General features: G+C 40.5%; 1 protein-coding gene across 2 annotated transcripts in view; it reads left to right on the top strand.

Annotated features, from left to right (window-relative positions):
- The first annotated feature begins 1,448 nt into the window (after positions 1-1,448).
- The window catches only part of TBC1D9 (TBC1 domain family member 9), a 111,284-nt gene continuing 86,971 nt past the window's right edge, over positions 1,449-25,761 (top strand). For both annotated transcript variants that reach the window (XM_059922522.1, XM_059922521.1), the window contains exon 1: positions 1,449-2,413. In XM_059922522.1, coding sequence (XP_059778505.1) covers positions 2,284-2,413 — 130 coding nt within the window. In that variant the 5' untranslated portion in view covers positions 1,449-2,283. The remainder of the gene's footprint in view (positions 2,414-25,761) is intronic.

The raw sequence follows: 25,761 nt of genomic DNA, 5'->3' as shown, positions 1-25,761 counted from the left end.
TAATCTTCATGAAGGCAGAGATTTTGGTATGTTATGTTCACTTGTTGTCCTCAGGGCCTAGAGTTGAATAGACATACAATAATTACACTTTGAATGAATGAGTGAATGAACGCACGAATTATATAAGTAAGTACCATTTTAGCACCAACAGATAAAAAGTGCTAAGACCACATTTTAGGGCTAAGGTAGAGATGTCTAGCCACAGCTTTGAGCAGTATGATAAGGACACTTCAAAAGACAGTATGAAGGCGCTTAGTGAAGTTTTAAAAAATGCTAATCATATAAAATAAAAGGATGTCTATGGAAGCACTTCAAAATATTAATATTATATAAATATAAAATTAATAATTATACATATGTATGATTTGCAATCTTGTTTATTTTTTTAAATTTGCAATAGATTTTCATGACTGAAGGCACTGTACCATGACCAAAGGTGCCAAATGACATTTTTGAGTCTGTGTTAAAAATATGACATTTCCACAAATGCCTAGAGATGTAAAATGTTTCCTAAAGAGGCAGAAGACCAGTCAGTGTGATAATGTGAAGGGAGACTTCCATTTCTCCAGAGCCCACCCGGTAGGACACCAACGGGTACAGAGGCAGCCTCATTAAAATGGCTGGGATGTGCTCCCTCGGCCATTTGAAGGAATTCAGCAATCCAAGTGCGAGCTACATAAGTAAAAAATTTGAAGTCCCCACAAGAAAGTCTCATTTGAATGCTTTGTTCATTGGGAAAGGGAGAAGTCCTTAGGATTGTCCAGCTTCCGCGACAAAGCAGAGCTTAGTAAACTCCCATCATCTGGGAAGAGGAGACTCTTTTTGCTCAGCTATCTGAAGATCTCCTGGCTGTAAAAAAGAAGTGAGAAAAAGGTCATCAGATACGTAGGTGGATGGGCTGTGATCACCACTAAGAGACTCGAAATACCGGGGGAAAGCAAAACTGTCTAGGGATAAGGATGGCCTGGGTTGTGTGTCTCTAATTTCAATAATTCTTTGAAAAAATTTAAATCCATCTATTAAGTGTGGATAAATCCTTGAATTCTGCCATGTCCTGTCCTCGAAGAGCCAAACGCCTCATATAGGGACAGCTGTGGTGTGAATTAGTTGCTCTAAGCTTTTGGGCTGCTTCCAACTTCGCTGTTGCTCATGCCCTACAGGTCAAGGAAAGAAGTGATGTAATGCACTTAGCTGGGCCATTTTAATTACCATGGAATGCAGAGGGGGCGGGGTTACAGGCGGTGACACGTTTGGCGCATGACTTGCCCTAGGGATGCAGGAAACAAAAACATCGACAACCATTGGCTGCGTCCACTTCCGACCCGGGTCTCTTGCTCCAAGTCTGGAACCTTGAAACACATTTCTTGGGAAGAGGGGTGGCGCTAGCCTACCGAGCGTCAACCATAAACACACATAGAGAGTGCGCGCGCGCGCGCGCGCACACACACACACACACACACACACACACACCCACCCACCGAGGTCCTCGCTGCTGGGATGGGCGTGGGGCCCAGTGCTCGCCACCCGGTCCCCAGAAGGTTCCCCCAAAGCCAGCCGCTGCGGCCCGGCTCGGCGTGCAGGGCCCGGGGAGGATTCGCGTCCGCGGAAGCTGGTGTCACTCGGGCTCGCTCCTGGTGAGCCGCGCTGTCGTCATTCATTCGCAGTGTCCGGATCGTCCTTCCAGCTGGGAGCTGCGCTTCGCCAAGGGTGCGAGCGGCCCCGACGCGAAGTGTTAACGTGCGGTGACCTCGAGGGCTCTGAGCTGCTAGAGACGGAGGCGGCCCGGACCCTGGGTGGGCGCTGTGGGAGCAGCCGCGTCCCAGCCCACCTCTGCCCGACCCGCGGGGCCGAATCAGCTGGCGGCGCCCGCAACCCTGCCCGGCGCCGAGCCGGATCCCGGGGCTGAGCCACACCACTTCCTCCTCCTCCCGCTCCCCTTCCTTCTCCGCCTCCCGCTCCTCCCGCCACCGTGGGCCCCGGCCGGGCTGCGGAGCGAAGAGCCTGGGCGTCTGCGGCCGCGGGCTCGCGGAAGGCGGAGGCGCCGGGGCGAGGATGCTGCTCGCGGTGCCCGCGTCCTCGCCATCCTCCCCGGCCGCCCGCGGGGGCTTTGTTGTGACCCGGGCGCCGCGGGCCGCCCCCTGGTGAAGTCGCTCTCCGCCGCCGCACCTAGCTGGCGGGCTGGCGAGCGGACGGGCGGGCGCGCGTGTGCCCGGGAGTGCGCGCCGGTGCGCGCGGGACCCGACCTGCCGCCCCATTGTGCGTGCGCCCGCGGCGCCCGGGAACATGTGGGTGAACCCCGAAGAGGTGCTGCTGGCCAACGCGCTGTGGATCACGGAGAGGGCCAACCCCTACTTCATCCTGCAGCGGAGGAAGGGGCACGCGGGCGATGGAGGCGGCGGCGGCGGACTGGCGGGTAAGGACCCGCGGCCGGTCCCTGCGGGATGGGGGCCGGGAGCTGCGGCGCCGCCCGCCGCCCTGGGCTGCGGGCACCCGAGAGACGCCGCCCTGTCCCTTGGGGCTGGACGACCCGCCCCGCTCTGCTGCGTGGAAAGCATCAGGAGTCGTAATTTTCAGACTGAAAGAGATGCTTCTTTTCTCACCCTGTCAGGCGATGGGGCCCTTCGTGTCCCGGGCGCCCCATTAGTGGGTGATGTTTATGATAATGGAGATGAGTGAGTCTGGGGAGGGGGGTAGTATCAGTCCTTAGGGATTGAATGCGGTACTTCCCCTCTCCCCCTTTTAAAAAATATTGCTTTCTGTATGGACAAGAGAGGGGAAGGGCGGTTAATTTTTACTTCATTCTCTTTTGGTAATGGCAGGATCAGGTATTAAATGCTCTTTTGTTTCCAGGGAAGCAATCAGTAAGGAGCTGGTGTGGTCATTTCCTATGTTAGTTACGCCTGAAGAGAAAAGGAAAAAGGAAGGAAAAGGAGTTTTGTTGTTGTTGTTGCATCTAATTAGGCATAACAAAGCAAGTTGTCTGGTTATAAAAAGAATCAGAAGTATAACTGCATTTTAATCATTTTAACTCAGTCTCTTCCCCAAACCCCCTCACAAGGTATTGTTAATATTGTAACTATTACTAAAACCATGCCATATCATTCCACATGGTAAAATCAGATGCCTATCCCAAGTAGTGCCATATTAGAAAGGTCTTCTTTTATTAAGTAACTAGTTTGCATGGTGGGAGATGACAGATAATCTTGAACTCAAACCATACTAGAGAAATTGGACCTTCCCCTCTCCCTCTTGGTTAGAATGAACAGAACTGGGATACTTTTTAGAACGAAAAAGTTAGCAGAAGAAACAGGAGAGGTTTAACCAGGAAAGATATTGTAGAAAAGAGATGAACCTTGACCTCTGCAGAGTTCAGAATATATCCCTCACCAGGAGCTTGCATGCTAGGTAAATTGTTGCTTTCAGAATGCCCTGCTATGAACTCAAAATTCTTGATATAGTGTGTATTTAGTTGTGATTCTAATTTATGAACTAGTTTTCTCAAGAGTAAAATTCAAGTGTCACACGGTACAGCATCTACTAGTTTGCTTGCACATCAAGTCGCCTCTAGATAATCTGATTTTTCTACACTTTTTCTACCATAAAAGAAGGGAATCTGCAGAGCTCCAGGTTGTGTGCCAGAAATTCTGATTAGTGGCCTAGAATCAGTATTTTCCAGTTCATTTTGTAGAAGTTGTCTAACTATGTACATTAATATGAAACTTGCATATCTAATATTGGTATCAGCCCAGATTGTCCTTTAAGTCTAAAGCAACAATGTAGAGTAGATAGTTTATTGTATTAACAAAGAACATTTCCTGCCTGGAGATAACCCTTCCCACACCATCAACTACTAAGTATTTATTTTCTAGAGTCACTTGCAATAGGTTATAAAAAATAACAGATGCAGAGCCTTCTTTTTCTAGTTAACTTTTTTATTGTGTTCCTACTGACTCTTAGAGCTGTAATTAACTGCAGTCCACTTGGAATCTCATCATCGATGACTTATTTCAGATAAACTTAGCTTCTTAACTGAGAAATCATAGCTATTGCACTTATCGCTAGAATAATTGAAATCATTGAAATGAGTAAAAATATTCCTGCCAACAAGGGCTATTTTCAACCAACATAGGAAAAATGTTTGCTCGGATTGGTTGGTGCCACATCAAATGTATGAGGTGCATTTTAGAAATCCTTGTCCAATGTATAGTATATTCTAATGCTAATGTGGGCTCATTCATGCATTCATTAACTCACTCTACCATTTAAAATATTGGTTGGTAACTTCTAAGGTGCCAGTGTCATGAAGCTCACAGCCTAGCACGAGAAGACAGATGCTGATAAAATTATCCTATAAATTAATATAAAATCTCCATTCTGCAGGGTCCCGGCAGAAAACAGAATCCAACCTAGTTCAAGTGAAGAGAATTTAGTGAAAAGACAACTTAGATGAAGGCAGGGTTCCCAGGACCAGTGAAAGGCACAGCAGTGGGGAGTTGTTAGAGGTGGCAGGAATGATGCTGCTGGAAGAGTTTGGGCCTCCAGAGAAGCAGCCATCCCTAGGAACACAGACCACAGCAAAAGAGGGTGGGAAGGACACGTCCGACTTCTCTCCTCTCCTCACCTCCCAGCTTCTGCCGTTGCCTCTCCTCTGTGGAACCCAGTAGAAGCTGGCTGGATGGACTGTCCTGGTGATCTAGTGCCTAGGGATCAGCCTCCCAGGGATGGATCTGGGAGGTGGGGACAAACTGAGAATGACCAGCACTAACGTCAAAAGGAGATGTTACCCCATTCCGGGTAGGGGTAGGAGCAAGGAAGGATTCCCTGTAGAAGTGACCCTGGAACTGAGAACTGAAGAAAGAAAAAGATTGGCCTGTGAGGAGAGGAGGGAAGAGCAAGTGTTGGGTATCCATTATTGGAGATCTTCTGGAAGATCTCAGGACCTTTATATAATGTGCATTATCTGGACCAGTGCACCATCGTCCACTCATCAAATGGATTACGGATGAGTGGGAAACCCACTCATTGTGAACTGGTCAGGAGTGCTCCATGGTTCACAGTGCTTGGTAAGATGTTAGCACAAAAGCTGTAAAAAATAATGGGCCACAATGAGGATACTTGCCCCCCGCCACTTTTCAAGTTCTCTTTTTGATTCCAGGCAATATACATGGGTATTGACACAATGAAGTTCTTTTTTAAATTGTAGATGCATTTGATTTATTTATTAACCCCCTTTAACTGAGATTTCATACACATACAAAAAAGTGCACAAAATAGAGATGCAGAGTGCAGTGACTTATCACAAGTAACACCTTGTAACCAACATGAGGATAAAAATTGGAACACTGCCAGTGCCCTAGAATCCCCTCTTGTGACCCTCTCCCAATCACTACTCACCCTCGCCCAAAGGTAAAAAACAGAAAACCTGTCCTGATGTTTTTCGGTAAACATTTCCTCACTTTTCTTTACAGTTTTTCCCACAAAGCGCCTATCTCTAAACACAATATTTTGGTTTCGCCTGTCTTTTTGAGCAAGGAATGAATGGAATAATGGAGTATGTATTCACATGTGTCTGGATTCTTTGCTTTGTGATATTTATGAATGTTGTTGCTTGTGGCTGTAGTTTTTTCATTTCCCTATGCTGGGCGGAAAACTATTATATGAGTATAACACAATCATTTATCCGCATTTATCCACTGTTTTGTTGGAGGACCTTGGATGGTCCATTTGGGGTCTATGGATAAGGTGGCTGTCATCCTTGTTTGTGTTTCTTGGTACCTGTGGACATGCATTTCTGTTTTGTCTGTACCCAGGAGAGGAATTGCTAGCTCATAGGTTATGTGTATCATCAACTTTAGTAGATAATACCAAACTGGTTTCCAAAGTAGTTGTACCAACATACTCCCACCCACAGCATATGGGAATTTCCCTTGCTCCTTATCCTTGCCAACATTGTCAGTCTTTGTAATTTTAGCATTTCTGGTGGTTTTGCAGCAATATCACGTTGTGGAGTTAATTTGCTTTTTTCCTTACGGATGAGGTTGAGCACTTTTTCATGTTTATTGGCCGTTTGCAATATTTTGTGACATGGTTGTTCAAGTCTCTTGTCCCCTTTGTCATTGGGTTGTTGTCTTTTTCTTACTGATTTGTAGGTATTTTAAAATACTTTCCGGATATGAGCTCACTGTTGGTCGTACGTGTGGCACAATCTTCATTCTGTTGCTTGCCTATTCACTCTCTTAAGGATGAAAAGAGTTATTTTAATAACCAAGTCCTTTACAGATTCCGTTTTCCTTTATGGTTAGTGTTTTATTGTGTTCTGTTCAATAAGTCTTTTCCTACTCTGAGGATATAAACATAGTCTTCTATATTATTTTCTAGAAACTTTTCAGTTTTCACCCCCAAATTTATATTTACAATTCACTGGGAATTAATTTTTGCATATTGTGTGAGATGGGGTTAAAGTTTTAAATTAAAATAATTTATGGACATCCAGTTATCCCAGCATAATTTACTGGTAAGTCCATTCTGTTCTCACTGCCCTATGGGGCTACCTTGTTCATAATTCAAGTGTCCCAATATGTGTTTGGGCTCTCTAGTCTATTCCTTTTGTCTATGAGAATATTTTTGCACCAATACCACACTGTAGTTTTATAATAGGAGTTTATATTCATTAGATCAAGTCCTCTTATTTTGTTCTTTAAGAGTTTCTTGACTAGTCTCTGTCTTTTACATTTATGCAACATTTTAGAATCAGCTTATTAAGTTCCACCAAAACAAAACAACAGCAACAACAAAGACTTACACTGTTGGGATTTTGATTGAGATCACATTGCGTTTATCAATAGATTTGGGCAAAATTAATATCTTTATAATATTGAATCTTCTGGTCCATGAACATGGTATATGCCTCTATTTATTTAGAGCTTTCAAAATTTCTTTCAATGATGTTTCATAGTTTTGTCTGTAAACATCTTTCACATCTTGTATTAGATTTATTCCTAGGTATTTTTTTTACTCTGCTGTATATTGTTTCTTTTTAAAAATTTTATTTTCTAATTCTTTTTTTGCTAACCTATAGAAATATAATTGTTTAAAAATTGACTTTGTATCCAGAGCCTAGCTAACTTATGAAATGAATTCTAGTAATTTATCTGTAGATTCTTATGTATTTTTTACATACACAATCATATCATCTGAGAAATTTGTTTTTTTCTAATCTTTATGCTTAAAATTTTTTTTCTTTGTCATTTTCCACAGGCAGATTGTACAGTGTTGAATAGAAGTGCTGATTGTACATATCGTTTTCCCTTTTGAGGTCTCGAAAGACTTTCAACATTTATCATTCATTCATCAACTATGGTGATTTTGTAGATTTTTTTTTTTAATTGAAGTGTAGTTGGTTTACAATGTTGTGTTAGTTTCAGGTGTACAGCAAAGTGATTCAGTTATATATATGTCTATTCTTTTTCAGATTCTTTTCCCTTATAGATTATTACAGGATATTGAGTATAGTTCCCTGTATTATACAGTAGGTGCTTGTTAGTTATCTATTTTATATTTAGTAGTGTTTATATGTTAATTCCAAACTCCTAAGTTATCCCTCCCCTCCTTTCCCCTTTGGTAGCCATAAGTTTGTTTTCTATTGTGAGTCTATTTCTGTGAGTCTTTCAGTTTTGTAAGTAAGTTCATTTGTGTCATTTTTTTGGATTCCACATGTAAGTGATATCATATGATGTTTGTCTTTGTCTGACTTATTTAACTTAGTATGATAATCTCTAGGTCCATCCATGTTGCTGCAATTGGTATTATTTCATTCTTTTTGTAGCTGAGCAATACTCCATTGTATATATGTACCACATCTTCTTCATCCGTTCATCTGTTGATGGACATTTAGGTTGCTCCCATGTCTTGGCTATTGTAAATAGTGCTGCAATGAACATTGAGGTGCATGTATCTTTTCAAACTATAGTTTTCTCCAGATATATGCCCAGGAGTGGACCATATGGTCCACGGGATCATATGGTAACTCTATTTTTAGTTTTTTAAGGAATCTCCATACTGTTCTCCACAATGGCTGCACCATGTAGATAATTTTTTTTTTTTTTTTCATTTAAAGGGAATTCTTATCCCTAGTTTGCTAAAAGTTTTTAATTATATATGGATCCTGAATTTTTTCAAATGCTTTTCTATATCTATTAAGGTAATCATATGATTTTTCTCTTTCATTCTGTTAGTGTGATGACATATTAACTGATTTTCAGGTGTTAAATCAAACTTGTATATATAAAATAATCCAACTTGGCTGTGACATGTTATTGGGTTTTTTACTATGTTTATTTAATATCACTAGCTAATCTTTTATTTAGGATTTTTGCACCCTGATAAATTAGTAGGATTTTCCTATAATTTTTGTTTTTCACATTATCCTTGTCAAATTTTGGTATCAAGATTATACTGGCCTTAAAAATAAGTTGTGGAGTGCTCACTCTTCGTTCTGTTTTCTGGAAGAGTTTGTGTGATAGCAGTATTGTTTCACCTTGGCACATTGGCAAAACTCACAGGTGAAGTTATCTGGCCTTGAAGTGTTCTTTGTGGGTTTGTTGAATGGTATGACAGCTATTCAAATGTTTAAAATTTTTCTTTTACTGTCAGTTTTATAAGTTGTTTATTTCTAGGTTTTATCTTTTTCATCCTAGATCTTCAAATATATTGGCAAAAATTTGTTAATGATATTCTCATATTTTTAATGTCTGTAGGATGTACAGTGATAGCCCCCGTTTTTATTCCTGACATTGGTTATTTGTGCCTTCTCTTTCTTAATCGGTCTTTCTAGGAATTTATCAATTTTGTAAAGAATCAGCTTCTAGACCTGTTGAACTTTGCTGTTTACATTTATTTTCTACTTCATTAATATCTACCATTTATTATTTCCTTCTTTCTGTTTTCTTTGAGTATACGTTGTTATTTTTCTAGCTTTTGAAAATGATATTAGTTCATTGATATTCAGCCTTATTTTCTAGTATATTTATTCTAGATAATTTTTCCCTCTAAGCATGGCTTTACCTGCACTTCACAGCTAAGTTTTGATATATCGTGTTTTGGTGGTTATTTCACTCAAAATAGTTTTTTTCCATTCTGATCTTTTTTTGCATGTTATCTTGAGTTATTTAGATATATAGTTCTTAATTTTCAAACATTTTGGTAATTATTTTACTGCAGTTAGAAACCATAACCATATTTATATGATTTCAGTGCTTTGAAATTTAGTAAGATTTGTTTTATTTCCTGTTGATGGTCAATTTTTGTAAATGTTACATGTTGTGCTTGAGAGGAATAATGTGCCTTGCAGTTGCTGCATAAAAGCTTTATTTATGTTCAGTGGTTAACTTTGCTGCTTGTGTTCAATTCTTCCACCATAATTGTTGTTTTGACTATTTGTCCTTGTAGTACTTCCAATTTTTGTTTTATATGTTTTAAGGCTGTATCATTAGGAATATATACATTTATAATTGTAATGTATTTCTGGTGAATTGAACATTTTATCATGAAATGTTTGTATCTCCAGAATTGCTCTTTGCTTCAGCATTATAGTTGCAGCAGATTTATTTGGCTAATTTTTGTATGGTTATCTTTTTCATACTTTTACTCTCAACCTTTCTGTATCCATCTATCTATCTATCTATCTATATATGTGTGTGTGTATATATATATATATATATATACACACATATATTTTTTTTAATCCATTTTTGGCCATGCCTCAGGGCATGTGGGATCTTAGTTCCCCGACCAGGGATTGAACCCAGGCCCCCTGCATTGGAAGCATGGAGTATTAACCACTGGACCACCAGGGAAGCCCCTGTATCCTTATATTAGATGTCTTTTATAAGTAGTAGATGGTTGATTTTTTTTTCTTAATCCAGTTTGAAAATCTTCACCTTCTAATTGGATTATTTAGTCAACGTACATGTGACTTGGGTTTAAATTTACTATCTTATTAAGTGCTTTCTATTTTTTTCTATTGGCTCTATGTTCTTTTTTATTTGCCTTCCTTCCTTGCCTTTTGATAGCATATGGGTTTTGTGGGTTTTGTGGGGTTTTTTTGCTTTTTTTTGAAGTAGAGGGAAGGATTTTTTTTAAATTTATTTTTGGCTGTGTTGGGTCTTCGTTTCGCACGAGGGCTTTCTCTAGTTGCGGCAAGCGGGGACCACTCTTCACCGCGGTGCGCGGGCCTCTCACTATCGCGGCCTCTCTTGTTGCTGGGCAGAGGCTCCAGACGCGCAGGCTCAGTAGTTGTGGCTCACGGGTCTAGTTGTTCCGTGGCATGTGGGATCTTCCCAGACCAGGGCCCGAACCCGTGTGCCCTGCATTGGCAGTCAGATTCTCAACCACTGCGCCACCAGGGAAGCCCCGTTTTTTGTGTTTTTTTAATGCTTACATTTTTAAGCCTCTATTAGCTAGAAGTTTTTTTTTTTAATTAATTAATTTATTTTTGGCTGCATTGGGTCTTCGTTGCTGAGCACGAGCTTTGTCTGGTTGTGGCGAACGGGGGCTACTCTTTGTTGCCGTGCGCGGGCTTCTCATTGAGGTGGCTTGTCTTATTGCAGAGCATGGGCTCTAGGCATGCAGGCTTCAGTAGTTGTGGCACACGGGCTCAGTAGTTGTGACTCGTGGGCTCTAGAGTGCAGGCTCAGTAGTTGTGGCACACGGGCTTAGTTGCTCCACGGCATATGGGATCTTCCCGGACCAGGGCTGGAACCTGTGTTCCCTGCTTTGGCAGGCAGATTCTTAACCACTGCGCCACCAGGGAAGTCCAGCTAGAAGTTTTATATTCATTTTTCTATTCTTTTAGCGGTTACTATGGAGATCATAATGCATTCTTGACTTAAAATATATTGTTAATTGGTATTTTCATTTTATTAAACATTTTTTTAATCGGTACTTTTAATCTCTTTCCAGATAATGCAAGGACCTTGGCTACTTTAACTCCATTTACCCCTCACCCCCACCCCACGCCCTCAATTCATATGCCATTGTTGTAATGTATTTTAATTTTTTATATATTTTCCACACAAGAGCATATATATAATTACTACTATTTTTTAAAGTCTGTATTCAGTTAGACTTCCACATATGTTTACCATTTTTATTGTTCTTTCCTCTTCTCTGCTCTTTTTTCTAGAATCATTTTTCTACTGCCTGTAAAACATCCTTTACTCTTTCCCTTAGTGAGAGCCTACTGGTGACAGATTTTCTCAGCTTTTTTATGTCTGAAAATGTCTTCATTTTGCTTTCATTTTGGAAGTACATTTTTGTTTTGAATGGTTGGCAGTTAATTTTTCAAAGCATGGTTAAGATATTGTTCCATTGTCTTCTGATTTGCATTTTCTCTCTGTCTTTTTTTTCTGGAGAAGTAAACTGTCACTCTGAATTATTGCTTCTGTGTAATAATATGTCTTTTTCTCCAGGTGCTTTTAAGGTTTTCTCTTTGACCTTGGTTTCCTGCAGTTTTACTATGATCCAGCTATTTGTGGATTTTAAAAAACTCTGCATGGGTTGGTAGGACTTTTTTGATCTATTGTTCATTGGCTTTGTAAACTTCATCCAATGGCTCTTCAAATATTGCCCTTACCCCATTCTCTTAGTCTTCCTTTCTGGAACTCCAATTACATGTATGTTAGACATCATTGTATGTTCTATGTCTGTTACCTTCTGATTTTTACTTGCTTCATTTTGGTTATTTTCTTCTGATCTGTGTTCCAATTCACTATCTATTTAACTGTATTTAGTCTGTATAAGCCTACCCATTCTTAATTACTTTTCAATTCTAAGATTACCATTTGGTTCATTTTTATAATTTCCAGTTATCTATCAGAACTCTCCATTTTTAAAATCATTCTTGAGCATGGCAAGCATAGTTATTTTAAAGTCCCTTTGAACTGCAATTTCTTCAGCCCATGTCGGTCTATTCTATTGTCTGTCATTTCTCCTAGTTTTCATTAATGCTATTATATCATCCTGTATGCCTGGTTACTTTTCATTATGTAGGGACATTGTACTTCTACTTTGCAAAAGTAATCTGAAATAGAAGACAGTGTAACAGAGAATTTTTTTCTGTCAGTTGCAAACCAAAATCACTTTATTTTTAGGTATTGATATATTTCAAAACTGAGCTCTAACCTGTGTGGTTTTGCCTACTTAAGATTCGCACTTACGATTAGGTTGTGGATCTCTAAGGTCTCAACCCAATGAGAGAGGAGCATCATTACTTCCCTGCCTCTTTGCTGACACTGATTGCTACCCTTGTCTTTCCAGTTTCTGATTCTGTTAAAAGCACATCCAGACTCTCAGCCACGCAGCAGCCCCTTTGGGAAGAAGCACATGCCTCCCCAAATAATAGTTTCCTCCCATGTAGGGCTCTTGTCTCTGAGCCACTTTCCCAGGTAAAGTAATTTATCTCTTTTTAATTCTTTGATATCTTAAAGTACATTTTTGTCCCATTTGTATAGTTGTCCTCAGTAGCAGATAGTTGTGCAAATTACCTTGTATGCCATTATAAAGTGGTGCTACTATTATCTCCATTTCATAGGAGAGGAAAGTAAGGCGTTAAAGAGATGAAGTGATTTGCCACAGATCACACAGCTAATAAGTGGGGGCCTATTTGACTTTGTATTTATTTTTCTTTACAAGACTAATTATAGTGACATAGGTTAACTTTATTTTCCTCACTATCCCCCTTGAGAATCTAATAAAAGCAATTGACTCTACCTCCCTAAGAATGAAAACACTGAAAAAATTTACATGCAACTCTAGGAGCTTCATGGATCCTGGCAAATTAGAATATGGGTGCTTCAAGTTAGAGCACATCACCAAGAGATTGAGACAGTTTCTCATTACCCAAAACCAAAAGTGTGATATCCTCAATTTCTCATTACCCAAAATCAAAAGCTGTTCTGTTAGAAATGTTTGAGTACCAGCTGTGTTTGGAAGGCTGCACTTTATAAAGATATAAAAGAAAGAAAAGGCAAGTTTCTGTTGCTGAGCTATTACTAACCTAGCGATCAAACCTAGATGAATAGGGACTTCCCTGGTGGTCCAGTGGTTAAGATTCCATGCTCCCAATGCAGGGGGCCTGAGTTCAATCCCTGGTCAGGGAACTAGATCCCACATGCTGCAGCTAAGACCCAGAGCAGCCAAATAAATAAATAAATATTTTTTTTAAAAACCTGGATGAATAAATTTGGGAGAGCTAAAAACATAGGCATGGGAATGATACAAGTGCAGACTAAGACTGTATCAGAATATTTTGATCTGAGATTTAGCACTGGACTGTCCAAGAAATGGACTTTTTGCACCACATGGAGACGATCACAACTAGCGAAACATGACATTTGATAAAGGAAGGCAGTTAAGAAGCAGTAAACATAGGGAAAGCTCCCCCTTTCCTGCCTAAAGGCAGGAAATAAATTCTCCTTTGGCTAGAGACAGACTCTTATCAGCCCAGAGACAGCACCAGAGGACTCTGCAAACAAACCTTGTTAAACTATCCCTTATCTTCCTAGTTAAGGAAGATGAGGACTACCTAGCCCTAGTTGGATTATACCCCTAGCCCAAACCCCTTTGTTTTGACAATTCTTCACAAATATATTGTTTCTTTGTCTAAAAGGTTTAAGAGTTTCCTCCTTTGGCCACTTCTTTGGGTCTTCATTCTCTTGTGAAGGCTCTTGTGTACATGTACAGATTCACTACAGTTTGTATGCTTTTCTCCTGTTAGTCTGTCTTTGTCAGTTTAATCTTCAGACCCAGCCGGGGACTCAAAAGAGGGTGGGTGAAAACTTCCTCCCTACACCAGAGAACTCCCAGGAGTGAGAGAGATAACAAAGCTATGTTCTAGAAGGCCTCCTGTTTTTAGGGTAAATGCATTCATCTTGCCAATTTGCAAGTTTTTTAAAAAAATTTATTTATTTTATTTATTTTATTTTTGGCTGTGTTGTGTCTTCGTGGCTGTGCGCGGGCTTTCTCTAGTTGCGGCGAGTGGGGTCTACTCATTGCGGTGTGCGGACTTCTCACTGCGGTGGCTTCTCTTGTTGCGGAGCACGGGCTCTAGGCGCGTGGGCTCAGCAGTTGTGGCTTGCGGGCTCTAGAGCGCAGGCTCAGTAGTTGTGGCGCACGGGCTTAGTTGCTCCGTGGCATGTGGGATCTTCCCGGACCAGGGCTCGAACCCGTGTCCCCTGCATTGGCAGGCGGATTCTTAACCACTGTGCCACCAGGGAAGCCCCCAATTTCCAAGTATTAATGAAGTTGCTCTTAGTTGCACTTAGCAGTTAACATTTTTCTTTGTAGATTAATTATGTATAAAAGCCAGTAAAATGTGTGATAGTTCCTAATGGAACCTAATGTTATAACTGTGTGTTGTCGTGGGCAGTGATCTATAGTTGTGTATGGGGTTGGCTCATATACTTACTTAATATGCAAGTGCTGCTAGCGAGAAGCACGGTTAGACACAAGCAGATGTTGCTTGCTTGTTCCATGAATTCCTCCCCCTCTGCTTGTTATTATCAACCTCAAGAGGATTTTGTCCACAGAATAATTTAGTCACCCATTCCAATTTGTCTTGAGACCTTACATTATTCTACAAAAAAAGCTGTAAGAATGAATACATGTAGTTTGTGTAGGGTTTGAGATGGCTTTTGACATCTTCCAGGTGTTTGTAAACTGATCTCCAAAAGTAGGGAAGAGAAAATTTACTCCAAGCCTCCTTTTCAGAAAGTTGAGGAGTTGAGGCTGACTTCCTGTTCTAGGGACATGGCATTTGTTTTCTGCTTTACCATCATCACACGCAGAGGGGACACACTTTATTTTTTATTTATTTTTTTATTGGAGTATAGTTGATCTACAATGTTGTATTACTTTCTGCTACACAGCACAGTGAATCAGTTATATGTATATTTCCACTCTTTTTTAGATTCTTTTCCCATATAGGCCATTACAGGATATTGAAGTAGAGTTCCCTGTGCTATACAGTAGGTCCTTATTAGTTATCTATTTTATATATAGTAGTGTGTATATGTCAATCCCAATCTCCCAATTTATCCCTCCCTCCCTTTCTACTCTGGTAACCGTAAGATTGTTTTCTGCATCTGTAAGTCTATTTCTGTTTTGTACTTAAGTTCATTTGTACCATTTTTTTAAGATTCCACATGTAAGTGATATCATATATTTGTCCTTCCCTGTCTGACTTGCTTCACTCAGTATGACAATCTGTAGGTGAGGGGAACCACTTTATGAAGAGATCGGGTTTTAAATTGTGGGATGGTTCCCAGGCCTGCACACAAAAACCTGTTTTGTAGTTGTGTCCAAATCCGGAATTTGCCACTTGGAACTGAGCAGATTGTAATGCTGACGGCTGTGGTGGGTACCACCTCCGGTCTGGGTCTGGGTCTCAGAGGCTAAGCCCAGGCATGCTTCCTGGCGCCCTGAGTGCACCAAATACCACAGGCAAATTGGGAAGCCACCAAGGTGGCTCTTCTCACTACTTCTTTTGTGTTCTCTACCAGCTCGCAGGGCTCTAGTCTTTTTCAGCCCTTCCCTTAGTAAACATACAACCAGAGTCAGAACCTGATTCAAATCCCAGCCCCATCTGTTACCAAGAGATGTGATTTAGGAAGTGTCTCTTCCTTTCTGAGCTTGATTTCCTTATATAATATGGCTTAATCACCTTTCAGCGCCAGAAGTGAGGATTCTGAGAGATAAGTTATGTAAAATACAGGAAACACAAGGAGCCCTTCATAGGTGATGGCCCATCATTGTTCTCCGATTGCTGATGATCTCTATTAGGTGTTAGGAGGCCATTGGCTCTGAGTAATAAACACCGGTGTGTGAGCAACTCAAGTCTTACAGTTTACAGAGACATTGCATTTTTAAAAGGTGCTGATATAGCAAATGGTTATCTGTCTGAGGTTTAGGCGGCTTAAAAAAAGTTAAGTGAATATTCAGGCTTTTTGGTGAAGGGAATTTTTGATCAGCAACTTTATTTTTTATTTATTTATTTTTAAACATCTTTATTGGAGTATAATTGCTTTACAATGGTGTGTTAGTTCCTGCTGTAAAACAAAGTAAATCAGCTCTATGCATACATATATCCCCATAACCCCTCCCTCTTGCGTCTCCCTCCCACCCTCCCTATCCCACCCCTCTAGGTGGTCACAAAGCGCCCAGCTGATCTCCCTGTGCTATGGACTGCTTCCCGAAGCTATTTTACATTTGGTAGTGTATATATGTCAATGCCACTCTCTCACTTCGTCCCAGCTTACCCTTCCCCCTCCCCATGTCCTCAGGTCCATTCTCTATGTCAGTGTCTTTATTCCTGTCCTGCCCCTAGGTTCTTCAGAACCTTTTTTTTTTTTTTTTAGATTCCATATATATGTGTTAGCATACGGTATTTGTTTTTCTCTTTCTGACTTACTTCACTCTGTATGACAGACTCTAGGTCCATCCACCTCACTACAAATAACTCAATTTCGTTTCTTTTTATGGCTGAGTAATATTCCGTTGTATATATGTACCACATCTTCTTTATCCATTCATCGGTCACTGGACACTTAGGTTGCTTCCATGTCCTGACTATTGTAAATAGAGCTGCAACGAACATTGTGGTATATGACTCTTTTTGAGTTATGGTTTTCTCAGGGTATATGCCCAGTAGTGGGATTGCTGGGTCGTATGGTAGTTCTATTTTTAGTTTTTTAAGGATCCTCCATACTGTTCTCCATAGTGGCTGTATCAATTTACATTCCCACCAGCAGTGCAAGAGGGTTCCCTTTGCTCCACACCCTCTCCAGCATTTATTGTTTGTAGATTTTTTGACGATGACCTTTCTGATGGGTGTGAGGTGATACCTCATTGTGGTTTTGATTTGCATTTCTCTAATGATTAGTGATGTTGAGCATCCTTTCATGTGTTTGTTGGCAATCTGTATGTCTTCTTTGGAGAAATGTCTATTTAGGTCTTCTGTCCACTTTTGGATTGGGTTGTTTGTTTTTTTGATATTGAGCTGCGTGAACTGCTTGTATATTTTGGAGATTGATCAGCAACTTTAAATCATTCTACCTGCATACCTTCCTCCCTCCTTCCCTTCCTTCCTGGGGATGCACATTTTGAAAGCTCTGCCAGGAAACGCAGACCTCTCTCTTCCTCTCTCCTGGCCTCAGTGACTCTGTGGCAAACTGGGGCCACCAGAGAGAGGACCGGGGTGGGAGGAAGGGGAGGGACCACCTTTTCTTTATATTTCTATATATTTTTGTATGTAAAGATGCATGGTTAGTCATTCAGGAATTTGTAATTTAGAAATGTCGTCACTTAGTAGCTAGGTAAACCAGAGAACTTATAAAGAAATCATTGACCCACTTTCCCCTTTGCTTTGTTTCCCTTTCCTGTCAGGGGATGTGTTCAGAGGACAGCCAGTCATTTTTCAAGTCATTCTGCAATTGCCTCTGGCTTCTGGTTTGCTCCAAATGGCATTTCACAGGGTGCTGTTGGTTATTTACACTTGCTTTCAGGAAGCCAGGGTTCCTTGGCTGTGGGATCCAATCAAGAGATCCATTAAGGTCCTCCTAACTCTCCACGGGAGAATCTGGATTGGAAACTCTCATTGGGATGAATCAAGTCTTCTACTTTCTGTTTGAGCCCAAGGAGCAAAAGGCAAGGTGAATAACTATCCAGCCCCTGAGGTGAGGTCTGTGAAATGCATGCCCACCTTCCAGCTCCATTATTCTAGGCTTGCTGGGCAAGTATTTGCTAGAGGGAAGGTCAAGTAGAACATTAAGGATTTGATCTGTGTTTACCCTCTAAACAGGAAAGGTGAACTCTTGTTTTTCTCATTTCGTTTTTTCTAGATTCCTTGCCTTTAATATTTCTTAATAAGGAAACTCTATACATTTCAGTAGTACAAATGAATTTTTTAAATCTTTGTGTTAACCTAGGAACCAAAGCAATCTCTAATAAAAGTAAGCAGGCCTTAACAGATTTACATTTGGACTCTTTAATTAAAGCTTTTAAAGGAGAAATCTTTAAGCTTTTGTTTACTCCATTGGCATTTTATAATATTTGCATATCTATTACTATATTGAATAATGTAAAGTACATTATTTCTAAAAGCATCTTTGTAATAATTTTCAAATCTATGTGGTCTAAAGGCTAATTTTCAAAGTTGTTGTTGCGGTCATATTATTTTATTAATGCTTGATTGTATATATTTTCTATTATTTATACAATTAACAGAGTATAAAGGCAGAGGAGCTAACATTTGTTGAAATTCTTCTGTGGTTCAGGCATTCTGCTGAGAACTTTTCACCATCACCAATTTGATTTTCATAACAACCCTGTAGGTTAGTTATTCTTTCCTCTGTTATAGATGAGGAAACTGCCTGCTGGAAAAGTTAAGTTTCTTACTTGAGGAGACCCTGCTAGTAACAGACAGAGCTTGGATTTATACTTAGGTTTGCCTGCATTTGGAAAGAAAAAAGGATAAAAAGGGAGATAAAGAAAAAGGAGAGAGGAAGATGAAATTGGAATGCACCCTTTGGAAAGCCAAAGGAAACCGAGGCAAAGTCAGTCCCAGTCTTAGAAATGCAACCTTGAGCGTGGAAATGAAAGGAAGAGGCAGAGCCAGGTGTGGTGTCACTGGCTCGTGGCTGTCATGGTTACAGCTAGCTAGCTGACTGTATGCCAGGGAGGAAGCCTGAAAACTCTCTGGATTTTCCTAAATAAGGTCTTCAAACTTTCCCCATATCCAGCCTTCTAGTTAAGCTGTCTTTGGGACCATGATATAGAGCCATTCCAAGTTATACAACTGAGAGAGCATTGAACCTTTGGATGGAGGACCAGGGAAGGAAAAGGCCTGTTTGTGTGGATATTGCACAAAGAAAACCAATATCCGTGTTTATTGTGTGGGAGGTCAATCTCAAAAAGATTACGGCTACCAAAGGAGGGAAAATGTATATTTGACATACACTATTGATTTTTATTAATGTAATCTTGTCAAATGTCATAAAGATTTTTTTGAATTTAGTGTCTGCTTCTTTTTTCTTTGTGAATATAAAAATATTGAGTTTTATATAGGATTGTTGTAATAGTTTGGCTCCCCAAACTATTTTTTTTCTTTTAAAGATACGGTAGAAGAAAAGGGGATTTCAGGTCTTTGAACGACCTGAAATTATATACAACATTTATGGGAATTCATTAGGAAGGTGTATTTTTCTGGAGCTGAGGCTCCACCACTTTCATTGGCTCCTTAAAGTGGATTATGACTCAAAACAATGAAGAGCCAATACTCTAAAGTTTTACCTTTCTCAACTCTGAATTTTCTACCAAAGTGATTTTTCAGGAATTCATTGCTATTGCTTGCAGCAGGATTATTATAACTTGTAAAAAGTCTTATACCATTTCCAGGTAATTTTGTTAGCCTTCTGACCAGTTAAAGATGTTCAGTTTGCTATATAGTGTTTAAGCAATAGAAATGTATCACTGCCTGAATACAATGATAAAAATGTTAGTGCTTCTTTCTTTTTTTTTTTTTTTTAATTTTTATTGGAGTATAGTTGATTTACAATGTTGTGGTAGTGGTTCTTTCTTACTCTTATCCTGATACCCATATTTGTGGCCCTTCAACTATAGTTCTCAGTTTCTCGTTGTGGGGAAGACCCTAGAAGTGTGTGTGTGTGTGTGTGTGTGTGTGTGTGTGTGTAGAGGGGGGAAGAAGAGGAGGAGCAGGGTCTAGATAAGCCAGGGGAGGGTCTTGCCTTAGTCTAAGGACGGATATTGCCCCAGCTGCTCCCTTCCTTGCAGATGCTTCCATCAGGGAGCCCTTCCTGGGATGCTCTGTCATGTAGAGCACACAACTCTGACAGCTAAATCCCCTGGTTCTCCCTTGTTAATTCTCCTTCCCTACAGGTGAATGGAGAGAATAATTGGGTCCAAATACAGAACAGTGAGTAGGCATTTCCCTTTTGCGCTATAAAATTCAGCTATCATATAATTTACAAGATGTGGACACGACCTAAGTGTCCATCAACAGATGAATGGATAAAGAAGATGTGATTTATATATACAATGGAATACTACTCAGCCATAAAAAAGAATGAAATGTTGCCACTTGTAACAACCTGGATAGATTTGGAAGGTATTATGCTGAGTGAAATAAGTCAGACAGAGAAAGACAAACACTGTCTGATATCACTTAAATGTAGAATCTAAAAAATAAAACAAACTAGTGAATATAACAAAAAAGAAACATACAGATAAAGAGAACAACCTAGTGGTTAGCAGTGGGGAGGGGGAAGGACGAGATAGGGGTAAGGAATTAAGAGGTACAAACTACTATGTATAAAGTAAATAAGCTACAAGGATATATTGTACAACACAGGGAATATAGCCAATATTTTATAATAACTATAAATGAAATATAACCTTTAAAATTCATGAATCATTATGTTGTACACCTAAAACTTATATAATACTGTACCTCAGCTACACCTCAATAAAAATAAATAAATCAAATCAAATCAATTTCAGCAGTTCTGATAGGATGGTGTGGCTAATCATTAGAGATCATGCACTCCACCCCACTTATTAAACGATCAATCGTCAGGATATTGGCCCTCAGGCTAGGAACTGCAAACTCCTCTTCCTTCCTATTCTCTATTTTGCAAAAGAACCATCTCTGGTCTCTCAAATAGGGCCCTGCTTGGGTGTAACCTGTGAGCTTTAGGAAGAGGGTGCCATATGCCCTCTGACTTTCACCTATTAATCTGCTCTCACCTGTTTACATGCCCACTGTCCCCTCCCCCCTCATTGTTTCCTTGATAAAAGTCAGTATTCCTCTCTTCTGACAACCCGCATCCTCGTGGCAAATTCCATGGAGTCGTCATAAAGGCACCACGTGGTTTTGCTTTTGAAAAGATTCATACATTTATGGGCTGTTCTTTTCAGAGCCCTGCTGTTCTCATCCATATGATTCCAATTTCGGGGTGTACCCCGTGACTTTTTCATAACTTCAATAGCTTGGGTTGTACCCTTGATAGAAATATCTATGATGAATTATGATCTGTCTCTCTTTTCTTAGTGCCAGTAAAAACTTTGGCTAGCAGAGGGCATCTCTTTGTTTTATATTTTTTTGGACGTTTCAGTTTGTCACAGGACTGAATGCAATTGGATGTTACAGCTGTACTAAACTTTAGCATGTGTGCTTTTAACGGCCACTTGCAGATTTCTATTTCTGTGTGCTTGTAACCCATGTTTTTTAAAGATGAACACAGGGATTTTATAAAGTCCTTATATGAATTCATTTTTTCCTTGCTCTTACTCACCATCTAGATCTTTGTCTTACAGGATCCATAATTCCTACACAGAATGGGAGAGAGTATTTTCAAAAAGCTTTGTAAATGGGGACAATCATCTATGAAAGGGCCTTGGAAATGTCCTTCAAATAGAACGTAAATGTCAAAGAGGGTATCTGGTCGTATTTAAGATCATGTACGGCAGATAGAATTTGATAAAAAGAAATTCTATATTGTCTTTTATTATAAATTATATTTGGGGTGAAGGAGTTTAAACATTTCTGGTGGTTGTTATCTTAAAGGACTTTCTGGAATAGAAGGAGAGCCAGCAATGCCATGGTTTTTAACTTCTTTGAGACTGGTTTTCAACTGAAAATGGACATAGTTCCCCCTACCCACCTCACTCGTTTATCATAAGGGCCAAATGAGATGCTGAAAGTCCTTTGAAAGCCAGAAGTGTCAGGTTTAATATGATATTAGGATTCCGTGTTTCCAAATGAAGTCCTCTCGTCAGAGTATCATCCATCTACCCAGCAAAACCGGGAACAACTCAATGACAGTATCAAAAGTCTACTGGGCAGCTATCGGCTTAGTGGTAGCATGTACCAAGTAAAAATGGTGTGTAAATAAAACGGCCTCACCCACAAGGAGCACATGTTCACTGAAAGAAGGAAGGAAAGAATGAGAAGAAAAAAAGGAAGGAGAGAGGGAGGGAGGGATGGAGGAAGAAAGAGAAAAGGAAAATGAAGAGAAGAGAAAGGAAAAGAAAAATGTTTTGTACAGTAACTGTCTGGGATGGTAAATTGTCAGGTCCTTAGTTTTTTAAATCTAGGTGAAACTGACTATTTCTTATTTCTTTGGAAGTAGTTTAATACCTTATTTTACATCAATCACAGAGTTAAAAATAAGCGTAGGTAGTTCCAAGTACTTTGAGATTTCATGTACCTTTGGATTCCATGTACCTTGTTACGATTTCATTGCAGGATAATCCAAGTAGGAAACGAGAAAGCCTGCCTAACTGTTCTTGGGGGGCCTTTTGCCCAGGTACAATCAGAGGAATCTGGCTTTATGGAAATGAGTGCAAATTGAGGTAAAAAGAATTTGATGTTGCTTAGTTTAAGGTAGTAGGGTTTTGTGCTGAAATTAAGAGGGAAAACAAAGATCCAGGCGTTAAGAAGTATCAGATCTACAATCCCTAACACCCGCTGAAGGATCTGGAAAACCTCTCTCTGAAAGACATTTCTTTGGAAACTTTTTCTTATTTTCCTGGGCAAGTCTGGTCCTGACACCAGCTAAATAAAGGAGGGATTAGTACCTGGATATTTAAGAACTCCTGGCATTTAAAACTCAAATAATTATTTTTGAAGGGATTGAGGAAGGAGGGAAGAGGGCTATTGTCTATATTGTAAAGGGCAATTTTTTAAAACATTAAACATTTAGGAATATTCTTCATTGCACAAAGAACTATCTTTTCCCAAATATTATGAAACTCCTAGCCCTTTCAGTCTATCTTTTTTTCTTTCCAGCTTTGATGCAGATGTAGTTTATGTTTATAGAGATACATTTCATTCCTATGAACAATGATTGTAGTTTTTTTTAAAGTACAATGTGATAAATGGAAACTGGCACTTGGCCCCAATCTCGGGACAGTAGGGAGTGGTGGGGACCAGGGCAAATTGGGGAGTCCATGCCCTATCGAAATACCTAGCCACAGGCCAATATTTACATTGCAATTGTATTGTATGGTGTCACCATGATGCATATTGTTATAATTTATAAATATATACTGTCAGTTGAATTGTATCAGTAGGGATGTTCATTCCCTGATATTCATTCAGCATGTTTGAAATTAGCTCCAAGGCGCTACGGATTTAAATAATCACACTTTCCACAGAGAAGTGGTTTTCTGGTAACAGGAATGGGATTCTGGGGCTTGATGGAGTGTTGTGTCCTGTGTCCTGTGGTATAAACAACTCTGGAAAGACTTGAGTTCTATGTTGAAACCAGTTTTAACTGGTAATGGTGTGTGTGGCTGATTTTACATGACCAAGACCAGATTTCATTTCAGCTAATTAAATAAGCACTCAGTGAGATGAGAACTGAGCAATGTTTGTTTAGGACTAGGAGAACATGGGTGAATAAATTATAACAATGTCCTAATTGGGAAAGGTGTTCTGGTTTCCTCAAAGTCTTCTTGTGTTTGAGACATCTTACATTAATGTCTTACATTAAGGCAGAATGTGGTTGCACATTTAAATATATTTGCAACTGAACAAAGGTACTGTTAATGTTTGGTTTTCTTTACAAACAAGACCTATGACAGGTGTCTGACAGGGAAGTCAGCCAGAGAAGATTAAGGTATAATTTACCCCATCCCTCTAAATCCCATTCCCCTTTAACCCATTCCGTATTATATATTATTCATACATTTATCAATACTCTTGAGTTTATATTTTCAGCTGGTACTACCTCTCGGGACAGCAGTCAAGTGTTTAAGAGTGTAGACTTGTGGTTAAGAGCGTAGCTTTGGAGCCAATACCTGAGCAGGTCCTACACAGGGCACTGTGCACTTAGAAAAATGCATCCCTTCTGAGCTGTGCCACTGTGAAGACAGCCCCCAGGGCAGAGCTGGGGCTACATTTCAGCCCCACCCATCTCTCTTATCCAGGTACCTTTATGCAATGCACGAACAGCTCAGAGATCTAGAATAGCCCCGTATTTGAGTTTGAAACCCACTTGTCACTTCCAAACTGGTGTGGTTTGGGGCAAATGGTGTTTCCCTACCTCACACTTCTCATCTGTAAGGTGAGGATGAAAGTAGTGCCTATATATTGGAGTTGTCTATATTTATAGTTGGAAAGTGTTGAGAACAGCCATCGGAACCTAGCAAGAGCTCAATATGTCATGGTGATCGTTATAAGGAGTGAGAGTGGGGAGTTTCAACCTATGGCATTTGGCTTCATTCGTATTGGGTGATGGTTTCTATTAGCTGGAAGAGGTGGAAACTGAAAGTACTCTTGCTTCTTGACTGGATTCAGCCTTGAGGTCCAATGCTCCAGTTAAGGAACAGTTTCACTTCACAGTGTAGTGGGAAGAGAAGAGGATTTGGAATAAGTTGGCCTGGCTTCAAGTCCCAACTCTACTAACTTCATGTTTACATGTAGGTATAAGGCAAGAAAAATAATACTTACTCAGGATTTTCTCTAAGATCAGCGAGTAATCTTGAGAGCACTGAAGCGCTCTACAGATGTTTAGTTTAGCTTTACTATGGGATCGCATAGGGTTTTAGACCAGGTGTTCCTTCCGCAAGACAGGCACCAGCTTGCAAACCATTTACTCTTTTGTGAATCAGTCGTTTCAGTGGTTTCAAAGAAGAAAACTTCTGGATTTTGGCAGTGAGATTCCTCATAATAGTTAGCGACCTTCCTTAATAATAACAATACGTAACACCAGTTGAGCGCTTACTGAGGGTCTGGCACTCTCACTTGACCATCACAATGACCCCAATAAGTAGCACTTAACATTATCCTCATTTTGCGGAGGAGGGTTCTGAGCCTAAGGTCACACACGCCGCCGGTAAGTGCTTGAGCTGGTGGGGTGTGAGCCCAGGGCACCCTGCCTTGAGTGCACCTGCGTCAGCACTCTGCAGCCAACTTCCCTTTCCCCCTTGCGTTTCCCCCTCAAAAGCTAGTTTAAGTGGCCCCATGGTCTGAGTAAGAATGTGTCTGACCCCTTTTGGATAAAGGGCAGGTGTTGGTGTCATTTAACTTGAGTTCATTGAGGATGGACAAGTAACGCCTGATTGATTGCTTAGAATAGCAGCTCAGAACGTATGCAGGGCGGACAGTGGCTGTTCCAGCAGTGGGAAGGGCGGTCTGCAGTGTTCTCCATGTTGAGGTGGGGCGCACCCACCATTCACACACGCTCCTTGTGGTGTTCAGCTGCTTAGCATTGTTTCGGGGGCCTTGGGGTGCAAGCAGATGCGTGTCCTGTTTCTTGTTGCTATCTCGGTGCCATCAGATCCATTCTTTGTCAGGGTATCTGACATCTGATTTCCTCTGGTTCCAGCAGTTAGAGGGAAGGGCTTTCTCCTGACTAGGTGATCTTGGTCTCAGAGTGGCCAGCTTGCACACACCAGGCTGTAGGAGAGACGTTAATCACTGGAGTGGTCTGATGATGACCCTTGCAGGCTTACTAGTCATATCCTGGACTGAAAGTGAACCTCAAGGGTAAAGCTCTGTGAAGTTATGGGAAGAGACCAAGTGAGTGGAGGTTTCTGCTACCTAACTAGGAGTCCATGTGGGGGAAGACATAATCCCTGCCACTCACTAATACCAAAATTTTTAGCCCCAGAGAGGCCACAACAAAATGTCTGGGTGAGTCGGTCTTGATATCCCTCCAAAACAGAGTGCTTGCTCAGATCCAA

The sequence above is a fragment of the Balaenoptera ricei genome, chromosome 5, assembly GCF_028023285.1.
Source record: "Balaenoptera ricei isolate mBalRic1 chromosome 5, mBalRic1.hap2, whole genome shotgun sequence".
In the NCBI taxonomy this organism is placed as follows: domain Eukaryota; kingdom Metazoa; phylum Chordata; class Mammalia; order Artiodactyla; family Balaenopteridae; genus Balaenoptera; species Balaenoptera ricei.
Note: the sequence above shows the minus strand (reverse complement) of the source record. Positions and strands in the feature narration are given on the sequence as shown.